The following is an 18,374-nucleotide window of genomic DNA, read 5'->3' on the forward strand; positions in this document are numbered from 1 at the left end:
TTTACATGAAGCGGTTTGTAACGATGGTAAATTAATACTGCACAAAAAGTGGTTGTTTTCCATGTTATTTGATCAAGAAAAATATTTAATTTGATGGGGATGTTTTGGGTCTTTGCCCATAACTTTGCACCTTTTGATGTAAATGTTTGAGGACAGGGTTTTGTTCTTTTTGGATTCCATTAGAATGACGACCGCAGAGAAAGGAACAGGGCAACAACTCTTACAATTCCAACTATGGAATCTTGCAAGATACTGTTCTTAATTTTATAACTAACAACCTTACTTTGCCAAAACGGAGATGCTGAAAAAAATGTTTTGCTCGCGCTACAGACATCTATATCGGTCCTCTAATACAGGACTAGTGAAGGCCCAGTACACTACTTTTGTGAAAAAAAATATTTAAAAAAAGTATAATATCTGTTTTTATTAATTATTTTTTTTTAATTCCGATTTTTCAGGGGGTGCTACAGCATCCTCAGCACCCCTACTTCCCGCGGCTATGGTTGGAGAACACATTGGGAGGGATCTTAGACCATTCCATTCCTTCATACAGAATCCTTCCAGATCCTTGATATAATTTGTCTTTGCTTATGGACTGCCCTCTTCAAATTCACACCACAGGTTTTCAAGTCCAGAGAATGAGATGTCCATTGCAAAATGTTGATTTTGTGACCAATACTTGTTAAACAAAATGTATTTCTCTGAACAATTGTATTAGTATAGAAGAATATGATTTCCACACTTTTTCAGAAGTATTTACAGTTGAAGTCGGAAGTTTACATACACTTACACAAACCACTCCACAAATGTCTTGTTAACAAACTATAGTTTTGGCAAGTCGGTTAGGACATCTACTTTGTGCATGACACAAGTAATTTTTCCAACAATTGTTTACAGACAGATTATTTCACTTATAATTCACTGTATCACAATTCCAGTGGGTCAGAAGTTGACTAGGCCTTTAAACCGCTTGGAAAATTCCAGAAAATGTAGTTGAGGTTTAGGGTTTGGTGAATGATTTGTCCCAAATACAATGCTTCTAGTTTTGAAATATTTAAGACTAACTTATTCCTTGCCACCCATTCTGAAACTAACTGCAGTTGCAGTAATTTCAGTTGCTGTGGTAGCTGACATGTATAGTGTTGAGTCATCAGCATACATAGACACACTGGCTAGTTGTTCATGGTTGGCATGTAGTGGTTACATTGACACACAATGGGGTCACACCCAGGAGGGCATCGACCTCCATGTAAGACACATACTGTAGCTCTTGAATGAGGATGGATTCCCTAGTGTTATACAAAACACTCTGGGTTAATATTACACACAGTAACAATGCATTGTAAAAAAAATATATATATACATATAATAAATAAAAATACAACAACAAAAACATTGAATGTGGGAAACCAGCACCATGTCTATTAATTAAACTGTGGACGCTGCTCCATCTCTTGGTTGTAAGACTAAATAACTTTCAGAAATATTTCTGACTCTCTTGTCCCCTCTGCTGGATATACTACAGTACCTCAGACACATGGCCTTTCAAAATGCAATTTCTAAACTAAAAACAAGCATTACAGTGATATCAAGCATAAATACTTTCTGGAATTACAAATACTTAAAGCCATTTTTCAAGTGAAAAAGTCAGGATTAAAACTGTACATCTGTTTGATCAAAGAAAGTTAACTAATACTGTAGTACCAGTACACGCTCAGAAAAAAAGGTGCTATCTAGAACCAAAAAGGGTTCTTCAGATGTCCCCATAGGAGAACCCTTTGAAGAACCCATTTTGGTTCCAGGTTGAACCCTTGTGGTTCCAGGTAGAATCCTTTTGGATTACCAGGACGTGTACTCAGAGCATGCACGGACCAACTGGCAAGTGTCTTCACTGACATTTCCAACCTCTCCCTGACCGAGTCTGTAATACCTAAATGTTTCAAGCAGACCAGCATAGTCCCTGTGCCCAATAATGCGAAGGTAACCTGCCTAAATGACTACCGCCCCGTAGCACTCATGTCGGTAGCCATTAAGTGCTTTGAAAGGCTGGTCATGGCTCACATCAACACCATCATCCCGGAAACCCTAGACCCACTCCAATTCGCATACCGCCCGAACAGATCCACAGATGACGCAATCTCAATCGCACTCCACACTGTCCTTTCCCACCTGGACAAAAGGAACACCTATGTGAGAATGCTGTTCATTGACTACAGCTCAGCGTTCAACACCATAGTGCCCACAAAGCTTATCACTAAGCTAAGGACCCTGGGACTAAACACCTCCCTCTGCAACTGGATCCTGGACTTCCTGACGGGCCGCCCCGAGGTGGTAAGGGTAGGCAACAACACATCTGCCACGCTGATCCTCAACACCGGGGCCCCTCAGGGGTGTGTGTGCTTAGTCCCCTCCTGTACTCCCCTGTTCACCCACGACTGCGTGGCCAAGCACGACTCCAAAACCATAATTAAGTTTGCTGATGACACAACAGTGGTAGGCCTGATCACGGACAACGATGAGACAGCCTATAGGGAGGAGGTCAGAGACCTGGCAGTGTGGTGCCAGGACAACAACCTCTCCTTCAATGTCAGCAAGACAAAGGAGCTGATGGTGGACTACAGGAAAAGGAGGGCCGAACAGGCCCCCATTAACATCAACGGGGATGTAGTGGAGCAGGTCGAGAGTTTCAAGTTCCTTGGTGTCCACATCACCAACAAACTATCATGGTCCAAACACACCAAGACAGTCATGAAGAGGGAACTACAACAACTTTTCCCCCTCAGGAGACTGAAAAGATTTCACCCTCAGGAGACTGAAAAGATTTGGCATGGGTCCGCAAATCCTCAAAAAGTTATACAGCTGCACCATTGAGAGCATCCTGACCGGTTGCATCACCGCCTGGTATGGCAACTGCTTGGCATCCGACCGTAAGGCGCTACAGAGGGTGGTGCGTACGTCCCAGTACATCACTGGGGCCAAGCTCCTGCCATCCAGGACCTATATACTAGGCGGTGTCAGAGGAAGGCCCAACAAACTGTCAAAGACTCCAGTCACCCAAGTCATAGACTGTTCTCTCTGCTACCGCATGGCAAGCGGTACCGGAGTGGCAAGTCTAGGTCCAAAAGGCTCCTTAACAGCTTCTACCCCCAAGCCATAAGACTACTGAACAATTAATCAAATGGCCACCCAGACTATTTACATTGACACCAGTCACTTTACCCCTACCTACATGTACAAATTACCTCGACTAACCTGTACCCCCTCACATTGACTCGGTACCGGTACCCCCTGTATATAGCCTCGTTATTGTTATGTAATTTTATTGTGTTACTTTTTATTTAATTTATTAAATTTTTTCTTTAGTTTATTCAGTAAATACTTTCTTAACTCTATTTCTTGCATTGTTGGTTAAGGGATTGTAAGTAAGCATTTCACGGTTAGGTCTACACCTGTTGTATTCGCGCATGTGACAAATAACATTTGATTTGATTTGATGTAGAACCCTTTGCACAGAGGGTTCTACATGCTACCCAAAAGAGTTATGCTTAAAAGGGTTCTACCTGAAACCAAAAAAGGGTTATCTTATGGGGACAGTCGCAGAACCCTTTTGGAACCCTTTTTTCTAAGAGCGTAGGTTGAAAAATATATATAATCTTAGGGCTGTTTTCCAGCGAATATTAACAGTCACAATGTGGTGGATGATCTAGGCCTATAAGAGGTGTCAATCGATAGTACGTATGGTAAGTTCACACTCTGAGAGGTGAGATCCTGTGACGCTAGCAGGTGGTACATCCTGTGAAGGAGTTCATAGAGACACTCAGCACTTCAAAACCCACCAGTCTGAGAAGACAAAGACTCCATCACTCACTCTCTCACATTCTCGAACACATTTTCAATCACGCTCTTTGACAACATGGCTGCCACATCTCTCCTGCTCCTGCTCATCACTCTCCTGCCTGCTCCAGGGCTGACAGGTAAGACCAAACTTCACCTTTGACCTCTTCTCACTCTGGGGTGAGAGGGCAGCAGAGTGGGAAACTTTTGACCTTCTCACCCTCATCTATTCTCTAGAACAGCAAAGGGACGCTAGGGACATAGACACACAGAAGGTCTTCTTTCTGGTTTTATAATGTAACCTGACAATTATGGTACAATTAATCAATTAGTTGTATGGTAAAGACCAGAACAATTGATGTGATGAAAAACAATTCAATATCTTGTATCGACGTGATAGCCCACCCCTGCTTACGTTTCATTAGGGCAAATCTCTCTGTCCCAGCTTACCAGGACTCTGGCATAGTGAATGGAGCAGAATCCAGACGCAACTCCAAACCCTACATGGTCTCTGTACAAAACAAGACTAAGCATATCTGTGGAGGGTTCCTCGTGTCTGAGAGCTTTGTCATGACAGCCGCCCACTGCTACATATGGTAATTGTGTGTTTTACTCTTATCCTATTGAACTATTTAGGTAAGAAAATGACTTCCACAACTTTAACTACTCATTTTTGTTCTCTGGTATCTGTTAAAAATGGCATATTTGTTTTATGCTGTAGAATGTTCTGTGTGCTCAGGTGCTCAGTAAGTAGACTGTTGTTTCCTCTTCACAGGGGTGTGAATCTGACGGTTATGGTTGGTGCTCATGACATTACAATACCTCGAAGTTCTTCTTACATCATTGATGTGAAAGATTATCACATACATCCTGGTTACAATGCTAAGACATTGGAGAACGACATCATGCTGTTGCAGGTACATGACAGCGGAAGTATGCAAAATCCAGTGCAGTAGTCATGTATGAAAACCTTGGAAGATGTGTATAATAATATTTTGTATAATATCATCAACTGTATGATCATGTGCTCCAAATGTAGCTTGTCAAAACTACCCCGAAGAGCAAAGCTGTGCAGCAGATCCCTCTCCCTAAGAAAGACCAGGACATCAAGGCCAAATCCTTCTGTACCGTCGCAGGGTGGGGTGCCACCAAAACAGGCGGTTCTCCAAACCCATGCCTTCTAGAGGTGAATGTAGCTGTTGTAGACAGAAGTTCCTGCCAGAGATCTTGGGGGAAAACTGGCACCATAACCCCGTCTATGATATGTGCTGGTGGTACTGCTGCTGATTATAAAGGCGTTTGCCAGGTATGGTCATAGAATGTCTTTAATTCTGATAATGCATTAATTATAAAGTGACTTTCTTTGTAAATGTAGAGTAATTTAGTTTTTTCATTCCCTTATTTCAACTATTATTGCAGGGAGATTCAGGAGGTCCTCTGGTGTGCAAGGGGACAGCAGTAGGAGTTGTGTCCTTTAACCAGAAAGACAACTGCAATGAGCCACAGAAGCCCAACGTCTACACCAAAATATCCAAGTATCTTTCCTGGATCAAGTGTATCATGAAGTATTAAGGAATGAAATATACATTGAGTGAGTAATAAATGAAGAGTTTATTTCCAAAACGCTTATGGGTACCTTCATGTGTGTGTGTAAAATATTACTGTTCTCAGATTTTTTATTAATAGATTTCAGATGTGTATGAAAATGTTTGTGTTTGTTGTTGTAGGCTGTATATCCATTGTTTAGCTGGAATGGAATGTTTGTATCCTGTATATTTGACTGTGATATGATGTTGTCTCACCTAGCTATTTTAAGATTAATTAACTTACTGTAAGTCGCTCTGGATAATAGCATCTGCTAAATGACTAAAATGTCAATTTTTTTATTTGTTTTACATACAGATCTCATATTACTGTATTGAATTATATATAATAAAAAAAAGATGTATGTTGATGTCACCAATCTAACATTTGTACATTTCTTTATAATGTTTTTTGTTATTTTTGTTATTTCTTACATTTGACTGCGTAAAACCTAGCAGTACTACTTATTTCTCTGATAGTGAGGCAAATATATAGCATTTTGCATAAAAAAAACCCAGAAACATGATTATCTGTCTGAAATGAAACCATCAAGTGATAGATTTTTAACAACTACATGTCTGTCATTGAACAAATCCCATGCCATGATTAGATAGTGTAAAAACACACCAATCTCTTTCATAATTTCTTTAAACAATAAAAGCTAATTCACCAACATTTCTGAAAAAGGATATTTGGAGTTTTGGAATGAAACTCTTCAAATATATATCACTGTATCAAACAGAAAAGGATGTCCGTTCTTCAATGAGCTCTGTACCGTGTCTGTGTGCCTGTGAGAATGTGTTTGCGGACGTAAGAGAAACTGTTTATGCACGCACATGTATGTGTGTATTTTAGTTGATTTCCATTAACAGCCTCAAGTCATTTCTTCACTGTAGATAAAGGCTATATACGGTTAAAAATATGACCAAGCTCTTTAAGTCAACGCAAGTAGCCTCATGTGTGTATATTCATCCGATGTACAGTATATACGTACAGATTGCATTTGGATTACTGTTACAGAGCTTTTGGGTTACCGGTAATTGGATTCGTTCTGACATTTCTTTTTTTAAATGTTTTTATTTGTTTGACATTTTACTGCATTGTTAGGAGCTAGTAACATAAGCATTTTGCTGCACCTGCTATAACATCTGATAAACTGCGTACATGACCAATAAACTTTGATTTGATTTGAGTATACATCTTTAGGCAGCTAGCTCTTCTTGCATCTTCAGCAGTCATCACCCAACACCACCACACGTGGAAACTTGTCTCTCTGTTTCTGTGTGCTGAGAAACACTCAGATGTAGTTTCACAGAAGAATACCACCAAGGTCCAAGATTATTCAACAAGGTTCCACTTCAATGATCACAACACAACTTCCTCTTAATCTGAAACTAACATTGCATTTAATGTTTTACTGTTGTTTCTATAGTGACTTGAAAGGTATGGCCCTTTCGTAGTTAACATGTTGTTTCTGAATAGGTGCACTGTGTAGGCCAATATCTATCTCAACTAGTTTTCATTGTGAGTCCCCCGTCCCCGTCCCCGCCCCCACTCTCTTGCTCCCTCTGCTAGATATAACCATACCTGAGAGTCTTGACACAACAGACATGAGACAAGACAAAAGCATTTACCACTAAGTATGAAGAAATGTATCATAGTGCTGTTTTCACTGGAAATGTGAATGATCACAATGTGATAATCACAATGACAGGATTCTGGCATAGTGAATGGAGTACAGGCCAGGTGCTACTCCAAACCCTATACGGTCTCTGTACAGGCAAAGACACATATCTGTGGAGTGTATGTGTGTGTGTGCATGTGTGTGCTGATTTCCAGCAAAAGCCTCAAGTCATTTTCCATGAGTCACTACTGACATGAACAACATAGGGTTATTATCATACAAGTCTTTAGACACATAGGCTACATGGAAACAAGTAGTGAAGAAAACAAAGTAGCTCTGGTTTCATGAAGGCGACACAATACTCTGAAACTACACCACTGCTTCCTCTGAATGCCAGAAGCCTTGGTCACTGTGGTTCATCTATCTGGTTCGGAGTGCTGATAGCACGGCACTAATGCATTGCAAACTTAGCAGATGCAAAAAGTGGTTCACAGCGCGACTGAAAGCAGACTGAGATGACAATAGCAAGGTCTGCCACATTTTATTTTATTTTATTAGGATCTCTTTTAGTCCTCATTTGGACTAATCTTCCAAGAGTCCTTAAACATTAAAATACAATTTATAATACAATCAAATGTTCACCTATAACACACTGGTACAAACAACAGATGTAATACACTGACATATTGACCAGATAAATACTCTGACAGAATATTTAGATTTAGATAGATTGGTTCCTTCCTCTACCATAGTCATGCACATCCTTCCAATGTATTATGTTTAAGTAGTTCTAAAGTATTGTATGACTTTTTATATTGAAAGGTTTTTGGTTTGCTCAGATAAATAATTCAATTTCTTTATTGCGCTGAATCTAAATGTTATTTTGCCAATTTCTCTTCTCTGCCGGGATAAGACATAGATGGCGGACAATCTATTCCTAGTATTGACTGAATGTCTGTCTCTTACCAACTGAATCCTGTTGTGAATGGAGTTTGGCCGTTTTAAATAGTGTACATTGTGAAATGAAATAAGCATGTTTTTTAGGTATCTAGAGTGGGGTGATCACACAATGTTAACGTCTAGTTGTTCATGGTTGGCACGTAGACACATAATGGGATCAAAGAAAGGAGGGCATCGACCTCCATGTAAGACAAATAGCTATTGTCTTGAATGAGGGAGAAAGCACAGACAATTTAAATAGGTAATTACATGGGATAAGCTGGTGGAATTCTCTGATGTTACACAAAACACGCTGGGTTAATGTTGCACAATGCATTGTAGGAGGGGGGAAACACTGAATGTGGGGAAACCAGCACCATGTCGATTCTTTCAACTGGGGACGCTGCACCATCTCTTGGTTGTAAGACTGAATAACTTTCAGAAATATTTTTGTCTCTCTTGTCCCCTCTGCTGGATATACTACAGTACCTGAGACACACGGCCTGACAAAATGAGTATTCAATTATTTCTTACCTAAATACAATTATTACAGTGATATCAAGCATGAATCCTTTCTGGAATTACAAATACTTAAAGCCATTTTTCAAGTGAAAAAGTAGTGATTAAAACGGTATATCTGTTTTATCAAAGAAAGTTAACTAATAGTACAATTAGGTAGGAAAATATATATCATCTTAGGGCTGTTTTCCAGCGAATATTAACAGTCACAATGTGGTGGATGATCTAGGCCTATATGAGGTGTCAATCGATAGTATGTATGGTAAGTTCACACTCTGAGAGGTGAGATCCTGTGACGCTAGCAGGTGGTACATCCTGTCTCATAGAGACACTCACCACTTCTAAACCCACCAGTCTGAGAAGACAAAGACCCCATCACTCATTCTCTCACATTCTCGAACACATTTTCAATCACGCTCTTTGACAACATGGCTGCCACATCTCTCCTGCTCCTGCTCATCACTCTACTGCCCGCTCCAGGGCTCACAGGTAAGACCAAACGTCACCTTTGATGTCTACACACTCTGGGGTGAGAGGGCAGCAGAGTGGGACATTTTACCTTCTGACCCGCATCTATTCTCTAGAACAGCAAAGGGACGCTAGGGACATACAGTGGGGAAAAAAAGTATTTAGTCAAATCAAATCAAATCAAATCAAATTTTATTGGTCACATGCGCCGAATACAACAGGTGCAGACATTGCAGTGAAATGCTTACTTACAGCCCTTAACCAACAGTGCATTTATTTTAAACAAAAAAAGTAAGAATAAAACAACAACAAAAAAGAGTGTTGAGAAAAAAAGAGCAGAAGTAAAATAAAGTGACAGTAGGGAGGCTATATATACAGTAAAATAAAGTGACAGTAGGGAGGCTATATATACAGGGGGGTACCGTTGCAGAGTCAATATGCGGGGGCACCGGCTAGTTGAGGTAGTTGAGGTAATATGTACATGTGGGTAGAGTTAAAGTGACTATGCATAAATACTTAACAGAGTAGCAGCAGCGTAAAAAGGATGTAGTCCGGGTAGCAAATAGTCCGGGTAGCCATGATTAGCTGTTCAGGAGTCTTATGGCTTGGGGGTAGAAGCTGTTGAGAAGTCTTTTGGACCTAGACTTGGCACTCCGGTACCGCTTGCCGTGCGGTAGCAGAGAGAACAGTCTATGACTAGGGTGGCTGGAGTCTTTGACAATTTTGAGGGCCTTCCTCTGACACCGCCTGGTATAGAGGTCCTGGATGGCAGGGAGCTTTGCCCCAGTGATGTACTGGGCCGTACGCACTACCCTCTGTAGTGCCTTGCGGTCAGAGGCCAAGCAGTTGCCATACCAGGCGGTGATGCAACCAGTCAGGATGCTCTCGATGGTGCAGCTGTAGAATTTTTTGAGGATCTGAGGACCCATGCCAAATCTTTTTAGTCTCCTGAGGGGGAATAGGCTTTGTCGTGCCCTCTTCACGACTGTCTTGGTGTGTTTGGACCATGATAGTTCGTTGGTGATGTGGACACCAAGGAACTTGAAGCTCTCAACCTGTTCCACTACAGCCCCGTCGATGAGAATGGGGGCGTGCTCAGTCCTCTTTTTTTTCCTGTAGTCCACAATCATCTCCTTTGTCTTGGTCACGTTGAGGGAGAGGTTGTTGTCCTGGCACCACACGGCCAGATCTCTGACCTCCTCCCTATAGGCTGTCTCATCGTTGTCGGTGATCAGGCCTACCACTGTTGTGTCGTCGGCAAACTTAATGATGGTGTTGGAGTCGTGCCTGGCCATGCAGTCATGGGTGAACAGAGAGTACAGGAGGGGACTGAGCACGCACCCCTGAGGGGCCCCCGTGTTGAGGATCAGTGTGGCAGATGTGTTGTTACCTACCCTTACCACCTGGGGGCGGCCCGTCAGGAAGTCCAGGATCCAGTTGCAGAGGGAGGTGTTTAGTCCCAGGATCCTTAGCTTAGTGATGAGCTTAGAGGGCACTATGGTGTTGAATGCTGAGCTGTAGTCAATGAATAGCATTCTCACGTAGGTGTTCCTCTTGTCCAGGTGGGAAAGGGCAGTGTGGAGTGCGATAGAGATTGCATCATCTGTGGATCTGTTGGGGCGGTATGCAAATTGGAGTGGGTCTAGGGTTTCTGGGATTATGCTGTTGATGTGAGCCATGACCAGTCTTTCAAAGCACTTCATGGCTACAGACATCAGTGCTACGGGTCGGTAGTCATTTAGGCAGGTTATCTTAGAGTTCTTGGGCACGGGGACTATGGTGGTCTGCTTGAAACATGTTGGTATTACAGACTCAGTCAGGGACATGTTGAAAATGTCAGTGAAGACACTTGCCAGTTGGTCAGCACATGCTCGGAGTACACGTCCTGGTAATCTGTCTGGCCCTGCGGCCTTGTGAATGTTGACCTGCTTAAAAGTCTTACTCACATCGGCTACGGAGAGCGTGATCACATAGTCGTCCGGAACAGCTGGTGCTCTCATGCATGCTTCAGTGTTGCTTGCCTCGAAGCGAGCATAGAAGTGGTTTAGCTCGTCTGGTAGGCTTGTGTCACTGGGCAGCTCGCGGCTGTGCTTCCCTTTGTAGTCTGTAATAGTTTTCAAGCCCTGCCACATCCGACGAGCGTCAGAGCCAGTGTAGTATGATTCAATCTTAGACCTGTATTGACTCTTTGCCTGTTTGATGGTTCGTCGGAGGTCATAGCGGGATTTCTTATAAGCGTCCGGGTTAGAGTCCCGTTCCTTGAAAGCGGCAGCTCTACCCTTTAGCTCAGTGCGGATGTTTCCTGTAATCCATGGCTTCTGGTTGGGGTATGTACGTACGGTCACTGTGGGGACGACATCATCGATGCACTTATTGATGAAGCCAGTGACTGATGTGGTGTACTCCTCAATGCTGTCTGAAGAATCCCGGAACATGTTCCAGTCTGTGCTAGCAAAACAGTCCTGTAGCTTAGCATCTGCGTCATCTGACCACTTTTTTATTAACCGAATCACTGGTGCTTCCTGCTTCAGTTTTTGCTTATAAGCAGGAATCAGGAGGATAGAGTTATGGTCAGATTTGCCAAATGGAGGGCGAGGGAGAGCTTTGTATGCGTCTCTGTGTGTGGAGTAAAGGTGGTCTAGAGTTTTTTTCCCTCTGGTTGCACATTTAACATGCTGGTAGAAATTAGGTAGAACGGATTTAAGTTTCCCTGCATTAAAGTCCCCGGCTACTAGGAGCGCTGCATCTGGATGAGCGTTTTCCTGTTGATTAATGGCCTTGTACAACTCATTCAGTGCAATCTTAATGCCAGCATTGGTTTGTGGTGGTAAATAGACAGCTATGAAAAATATAGATGAAAACTCTCTTGGTAAATAGTGTGGTCTACAGCTTATCATAAGATACTCTACCTCAGGCGAGCAAAACCTTGAGACTTCCTTGGTATTTGATTTTGTGCACCAGCTGTTGTTTACAAATATACAGAGACCGCCACCCCTTGTCTTACCAGAGTCTGCAGTTCTGTCCTGTCGATGTAGCGTATAGCCTGCTAGCTGAATGTTATCATTGTTGTCGTTCAGCCACGACTCCGTGAAACATAAGATATTACAGTTTTTAATGTCCCGTTGGTAGGATAACCGTAATCTTAAATCGTCAATTTTATTCTCAAAAGATTGAACGTTGGCTAATAGGATTGATGGGAGAGGCAGTTTACTCGCTCGCCGTCGGATCCTTACGAGGCACCCGGATCTGCGTCCGCGATATCTCCGTCTCTTCCTCACGCGAATGACGGGGATCTGGGCCTTGTCGGGTGTCTGTATGATATCCTTCGCGAACGCCTCGTTGAAGAAAAAATATTCGTCCAATGCGAGGTGAGTAATCGCTGTCCTGATATCCAGAAGCTCTCTTTGGTTATAAGAGACGATGGCAGAAACATTATGTACAAAATAAATTACAAATAACGCGGAAAAACACACATAATGGTACAATTGGTTAGAGGGCTGTAAAACGGCAGCCATCTTCTTCCGGCGCTGTTCTCACCAATTGTGCAAGTTCTCCCACTTAAAAAGATGAGAGAGGCCTGTAATTTTCATCATAGGTACACGTCAACTATGACAGACAAAATGAGAAAAAATAATCCAGAAAATCACATTGTAGGATTTTTAATGAATTTATTTGCAAATTATGGTGGAAAATAAGTATATGGTCAATAACAAAAGTTTCTCAATACTTTGTTGTATACCCTTTGTTGGCAATGACACAGGTCAAACGTTTTCTGTAAGTCTTCACAAGGTTTTCACACACTGTTGCTGGTATTTTGGCCCATTCCTCCATGCAGATCTCCTCTATAGCAGTGATGTTTTGGGGCTGTCGCTGGGCAACACGGACTTTCAACTCCCTCCAAAGATTTTCTATGGGGTTGAGATCTGGAGACTGGCTAGGCCACTCCAGGACCTTGAAATGCTTCTTACGAAGCCACTCCTTCGTTGCCTGGGCGGTGTGTTTGGGATCATTGTCATGCTGAAAGACACAGCCACGTTTCATCTTCAATGCCCTTGCTGATGGAAGGAGGTTTTCAGTCAAAATCTCACGATACATGGCCCCATTCATTCTTTCCTTTACACGGATCAGTCGTCCTGGTCCCTTTGCAGAAAAACAGCCCCAAAGCATGATGTTTCCACCCCCATGCTTCACAGTAGGTATGGTGTTCTTTGGATGCAACTCAGCGGCGTAGTGTGTTACTGATGGTAGGCTTTGTTACTTTGGTCCCAGCTCTCTGCAGGTCATTCACTAGGTCCCCCCGTGTGGTTCTGGGATTTTTGCTCACCGTTCTTGTGATCATTTTGAACCCACGGGGTGAGATCTTGCGTGGAGCCCCAATTCGAGGGAGATTATCAGTGGTCTTGTATGTCTTCCATTTCTTAATAATTGCTCCCACAGTTGATTTCTTCAAACCAAGCTGCTTACCTATTGGAGATTCAGTCTTCCCAGCCTGGTGCAGGTCTACAATTTTGTTTCTGGTGTCCTTTGACAGCTCTTTGGTCTTGGCCATAGTGGAGTTTGGAGTGTGACTGTTTGAGGTTGTGGACAGGTGTCTTTTATACTGATGACAAGTTCAAACAGGTGCCATTAATACAGGTAACGAGTGGAGGACAGAGGAGCCTCTTAAAGAAGAAGTGACAGGTCTTTGAGAGCCAGAAATCTTGCTTGTTTGTAGGTGACCAAATACTTAATTTGCAAATAAATTCATAAAAAATCCTACAATGTGATTTTCTGGATTTGTTTTCCTCAATTTGTCTGTCATAGTTGACGTGTACCTATGATGAAAATTACAGGCCTCTCTCATCTTTTTAAGTGGGAGAACTTGCACAATTGGTGGCTGACTAAATACTTTTTTCCCCCACTGTAGACACACAGAAGGTCTTCTTTCTGGTTTTATAATGTAACCTGACAATTATGGTACAATTCATCAATTAGTTGTATGGTAAAGTACAGTAAAAGCACAAATATGGAAAACCCGGTGCCGAATTGCAATTGAAAATATTTTGGTTTCCAGCGAGACAGTCTTTAAACAAATTCGAATTGATTTGAAAAGGAGAAGAACCATTGAAACGAAACGTGGAGGGGGTGAACGATGGGAAGTTGTTGACTTTTGAATCCCTTAAAATCATTCTCAATCTTTCTTCATTATGAAATGTAAATGTGATATAATGTATGGTATTGATGTTAATAAAGCTGATCTTGTTATAAAAACACAATTTTTTAAAGTAAATAGCAGAATGTCATGAAAAATTATTCAATATCTTGTATCGACGTGATAGCCTACCACTGCCTACGATTCATTAAGGCAAATCTCTCTGTCCCAGCCTACCAGGACTCTGGCATAGTGAATGGAGCAGAAGCCAGACTTAACTCCAAACCCTACATGGTCTCTGTACAAGCAAAGAAGTCACATATCTGTGGAGGGTTCCTCGTGTCTGAGAGTTTTGTCATGACAGCCGCCCACTGCTACAAATGGTAATTGTGTGTTACTCTTATCCTATTGAACTATTTTGGTAAGAAAATGACATCTACAATTTAAACTACTCACACTGAAAAGTCATAAATGATTCTGTGGTATCTGTTAAAAATTGCAGATTTGTTTTATGCTGTAGAATGTTCTGTGTGCTTAGGTGCTCAGTAAGTAGACTGTTGTTTCCTCTTCACAGGGGTGTGAATCTGACAGTTGTGGTTGGTGCTCATGACATTACAAGGCAGGAAAGTTCTTCTCACATCATTGATGTGAAATATTACCACATACATCCTGGTTACAATGCTAAGACATTGGAGAACGACATCATGCTGTTGCAGGTACATGACAGCAGAAGTATGCACAATGTGAGAATGTTTCTTAGCTTAGCCCCCCATTCCTCAAATAATAAATGCCAAATGTACTGTTATAAATAACATATCTACATAGATTAACATTTCATTTAATGAGGTGTAATTTACATCTACATTTTAGTCATTTAGCAGATGCTCTTATGCAGAGTAACTTACAATAGTGAGTCCATACATCTTCTTTTTATTTTGTACTCGTCCTCCGTGGGAATCAAACCCACAACCACAGCATTGCAAGCGCCATGCTCAACCAACTGAGCCACACAAGACCCATAGTCGCGTATGAAAACCTTTGAACATGTGCATACATAGTAGCCTATTAATGTTGCATAATATATCATATAGTGTATTAGAAAACCTAACTACAGACATGTACTCTAACTGTAGCTTGTCAAAACTACCCGGAAGAGCAAGGCAGTGCAGCAGGTCCCTCTCCCTAAGAAAGACCAGGACATCAAGGCCAAATCCTTCTGTACCGTGGCAGGGTGGGGTGCCACCAAAACTGGGGGCTCTGCAAACCCATGTCTTCTGGAGGTGAATGTCACCGTTGTAGACAGAAGTTCCTGCCAGAGATCTTGGGGGAACACTGTCACTATAACCCCGTCTATGATATGTGCCGGTGGTACTGCTGCTGATTATAAAGGCATTTGCCAGGTATGGTCATAGAATGTAGTTAAAGGGCAACTCCACTACTTTTCAACTTCATTTTCAATATCTCCAGCACAATACCAGTGTCAACATATGTGAAAATGGCGCATTACTACGCTTTGTAGAAAAAATATCAAGTAAAGAAGTTCTACCCAATGACATCATCAAAAGATAAAACATTTTCAGTCACTATGTGATTCGTGGTGACATGGGGAGCAAGGAAATACCCTCCCTTGGGCTAGAAACTCGTTGCAGGTCTTGAAAATCACTGTGTTTTTTAAAAACTTTTAATCCTACCCTTTGATTTTTTAGGACCTTTCTTCTTACAGTATCTTTTTAACCACAGATCTTAGAAATGTGTTTTCACATATGAACAGTTAATTTCCAAAACGCTATATCCACAAATGTTTTCAGATTTGTGTTTTTTCATCAGAAATGATTGCTTATGGGTACCTTCATGTGTGTGTAAAATTGTTATGTTCTCAGATGTTTTGTTCATAGATATTAAATATGTATGAAAATGTGTTATTTTTGCAAAACGCTATATATCCATTGTTTAGCTGGAATGGAATGTTCGTATCCTATATATTTGACTGTGATATGTGGTTGCCTCACCTAGCTATCGTAAGATAAATGCACTTACTTTACTGTAAGTCGCTCTGGATAAGAGCATCTGCTAAATGACTAAAATGTCAGATCTCATATTACTGCAGGTAGCCTAGCGGTTACTGGTTCAAATACCTAAACCGACTATGTGAAAAATCTGTTGATGTGCCCTTGAGCAAGACACATAATCCAAATTGCTCCTGTAAATCACTCTGGATAAGAGCGTCTACAAAAAATTTAATATTGATGTCACAAAAGTATCATTTATACAGTTAGTTATAATTTTTTTATTTATTTGTTACATTTGACTGTGTAAAACCTAGCAGTACTACTTATTTCTGTGAGAGTGAGGTGGATATGTAGCATTTAGCAAAAAAAATAGATTATTTGTCTCTCTGAAATGAAACCATTAAGTGATATATGTCTGTCACTGAACAACCCCATGCCTCGATTAGATAGTGAAACAACACAACAATCGCTTTCATAATTTCTTGAAACAATAAAAGCTAATTTACCCACATTTCTGAAAATAGATATGCTGCATTTTGGAATGAAACTCTTCATATGTAGACACTGGTTTGGTGCTGGAGATAATGAATATGAGGTTGAAAATTGTTGGAATTGCCCTTTAATTCTGATAATGCATTAATTATAAAGAAGCGATTTGCTTTGCAAATGAAGAGTACGTTTGTTTTTTCCCTCCATTGTTTCAACTATTATTGCAGGGAGATTCAGGAGGTCCTCTGGTGTGCAAGGGGACAGCAGTAGGAGTTGTGTCCTTTAACCAGAAAGGAAACTGCAATGAGCCACAGAAGCCCAACGTCTACACCAAAATATCCAAGTATCTTTCCTGGATCAAGTGCATCATTAAGTATTAAGGAATGAGACATTAATAAATATACATCATTGTATGAAACAATAAAGGCTGTCCGTTCTTCAATGAGCTCTGTACCGTGTCTGTGTGCGTGTGAGAATGTGAATGCTCGACTAGGAGAGAGTGTATATGCATGCACGTCTATGTGTGTATTTTTGTTGATTTCCATTAACAGCCTCAAGTCATTTTCATTTTGATTACTGTTACAGTGCTATTTGGGGAGTTAATTGGATTCATTCCGACATTTATTGATTTGTTGTCGTGTTTTTATTTAATTTTATTGTATTGTATTCGTGTACTTGTTTGACATTTTACTGCATTGTTAGGAGCTAGTAACATAAGCATTTCGCTGCACCTGCTATAACATCTGATAAACTGCGTACATGACCAATAAACTTTGATTTGATTTGAGTATACATCTTTAGGCAGCTAGCTCTTCTTGCATCTTCAGCTGTCATCACCCAACACCACCAAACGTGGAAACTTGTGGTCAAGACAACAGAGTAGCTCTGGTTTCATGAAGACGTCACAATGCTTTGAAACCAAACGAAAGCTTATTTTTTCAGACCAGAGGACATGGTGATCACTGTGGTCTGTCTGTCTGGCGTCTGTCTGTATGTACAGTGCCTTCAGAAAGTATTCATACCCCTTGACTTATTTCACATTTTGTTGTGTTACAGCCTGAATTCTAAATGGATTAAATATATGTTTTTTCTCACCCATCTACATTTGAGTCATTTAGCAGACGCTCTTATCCAGAGCAACTTACAGTTAGTGAGTGCATAATGTTTTTTTTTTTTCATACTGGCCCCCTGTGGGAATCCAACCCACAACCCTGGCGTTGCAAACGCCATGCTCTACCAACTGAGCTACACGGGACTACACGCAATACCCCATAATCCCAAAGTTAAAACATGTTTTTAGAAATTTGTACAAATGTATTGAAAATGAAAAACATAAATATCTAATTTACATAAGTATTCACACTCCTGAGTCAATACTTTGTAGAAGCACCTTTGGCAGCGATTACAGCTGTGAGTCTTTCTGGGTACGTCTCTAAGAGCTTTCCACACCTGGATTGTGCAACATTTGCCCATTATTCTTTTCAAAATTCTTCAAGCTCTGTCAAATTGGTTGTTGATCATTGATAGACAACAATTTTCAGGTCTTGCCATAGATTTTCAAGTAGATTTAAGTCAAAACTGTAACTCGGCCACTCAGGAACATTCACTTCCTTCTTGGTAAGCAACTCCAGTGTAGATTTGGTCTTGTGTTTTAGGTTATATTCCTGCTGAAAGGTGAATTCATTTCCCAGTGTCTGGTGGAAATGTGTTGTATTGGATTTGTCCCAAACATAACACTTTGTATTCAGGACAAAAAGTTATTTGCTTTGCAACATTT

General features: G+C 41.1%; 2 protein-coding genes across 2 annotated transcripts; both read left to right on the plus strand.

The window, feature by feature from the left end:
- Window positions 1–3,837: 3,837 nt before the first annotated feature.
- On the plus strand, window positions 3,838–5,799 carry LOC311131232 (complement factor D-like). Its single transcript, XM_084164086.1, has 5 exons — window positions 3,838–3,974; window positions 4,280–4,430; window positions 4,610–4,751; window positions 4,874–5,140; window positions 5,254–5,799. Exons 1-5 carry the CDS (start codon window positions 3,914–3,916, stop codon window positions 5,404–5,406), a joined length of 774 nt encoding a protein of 257 aa, XP_084020212.1. The 5' UTR covers window positions 3,838–3,913; the 3' UTR covers window positions 5,407–5,799.
- A 3,053-nt stretch (window positions 5,800–8,852) lies between these two features.
- LOC311130556 (mast cell protease 1A-like) lies at window positions 8,853–17,690 on the plus strand. The gene is made up of 5 exons (XM_084163318.1): window positions 8,853–8,989; window positions 14,332–14,482; window positions 14,674–14,815; window positions 15,233–15,499; window positions 16,825–17,690. The coding sequence occupies exons 1-5, from the start codon at window positions 8,929–8,931 to the stop codon at window positions 16,975–16,977; spliced, it is 774 nt and encodes a 257-aa protein (XP_084019444.1). The 5' UTR covers window positions 8,853–8,928; the 3' UTR covers window positions 16,978–17,690.
- The last annotated feature ends 684 nt before the right edge of the window (window positions 17,691–18,374 follow it).

Source organism: Coregonus lavaretus, assembly GCF_964263955.1.
Source record: "Coregonus lavaretus genome assembly, chromosome: 6".
Classification (NCBI taxonomy): Eukaryota; Metazoa; Chordata; class Actinopteri; order Salmoniformes; family Salmonidae; genus Coregonus; species Coregonus lavaretus.

Excerpts from the sequence above, each read along its gene's own strand:
- LOC311131232 (XM_084164086.1), top strand. The coding sequence starts at position 3,914 with ATGGCTGCCACATCTCTCCTGCTCCTGCTCATCACTCTCCTGCCTGCT. Across the intron at positions 3,975-4,279 it reads GCCTGCTCCAGGGCTGACAG|CTTACCAGGACTCTGGCATA; the intron begins GTAAGACCAAAC and ends TCTCTGTCCCAG. Across the intron at positions 4,431-4,609 it reads GCCGCCCACTGCTACATATG|GGGTGTGAATCTGACGGTTA; the intron begins GTAATTGTGTGT and ends TCCTCTTCACAG.
- LOC311130556 (XM_084163318.1), top strand. The coding sequence starts at position 8,929 with ATGGCTGCCACATCTCTCCTGCTCCTGCTCATCACTCTACTGCCCGCT. Across the intron at positions 8,990-14,331 it reads GCCCGCTCCAGGGCTCACAG|CCTACCAGGACTCTGGCATA; the intron begins GTAAGACCAAAC and ends TCTCTGTCCCAG. Across the intron at positions 15,500-16,824 it reads ATTATAAAGGCATTTGCCAG|GGAGATTCAGGAGGTCCTCT; the intron begins GTATGGTCATAG and ends CTATTATTGCAG.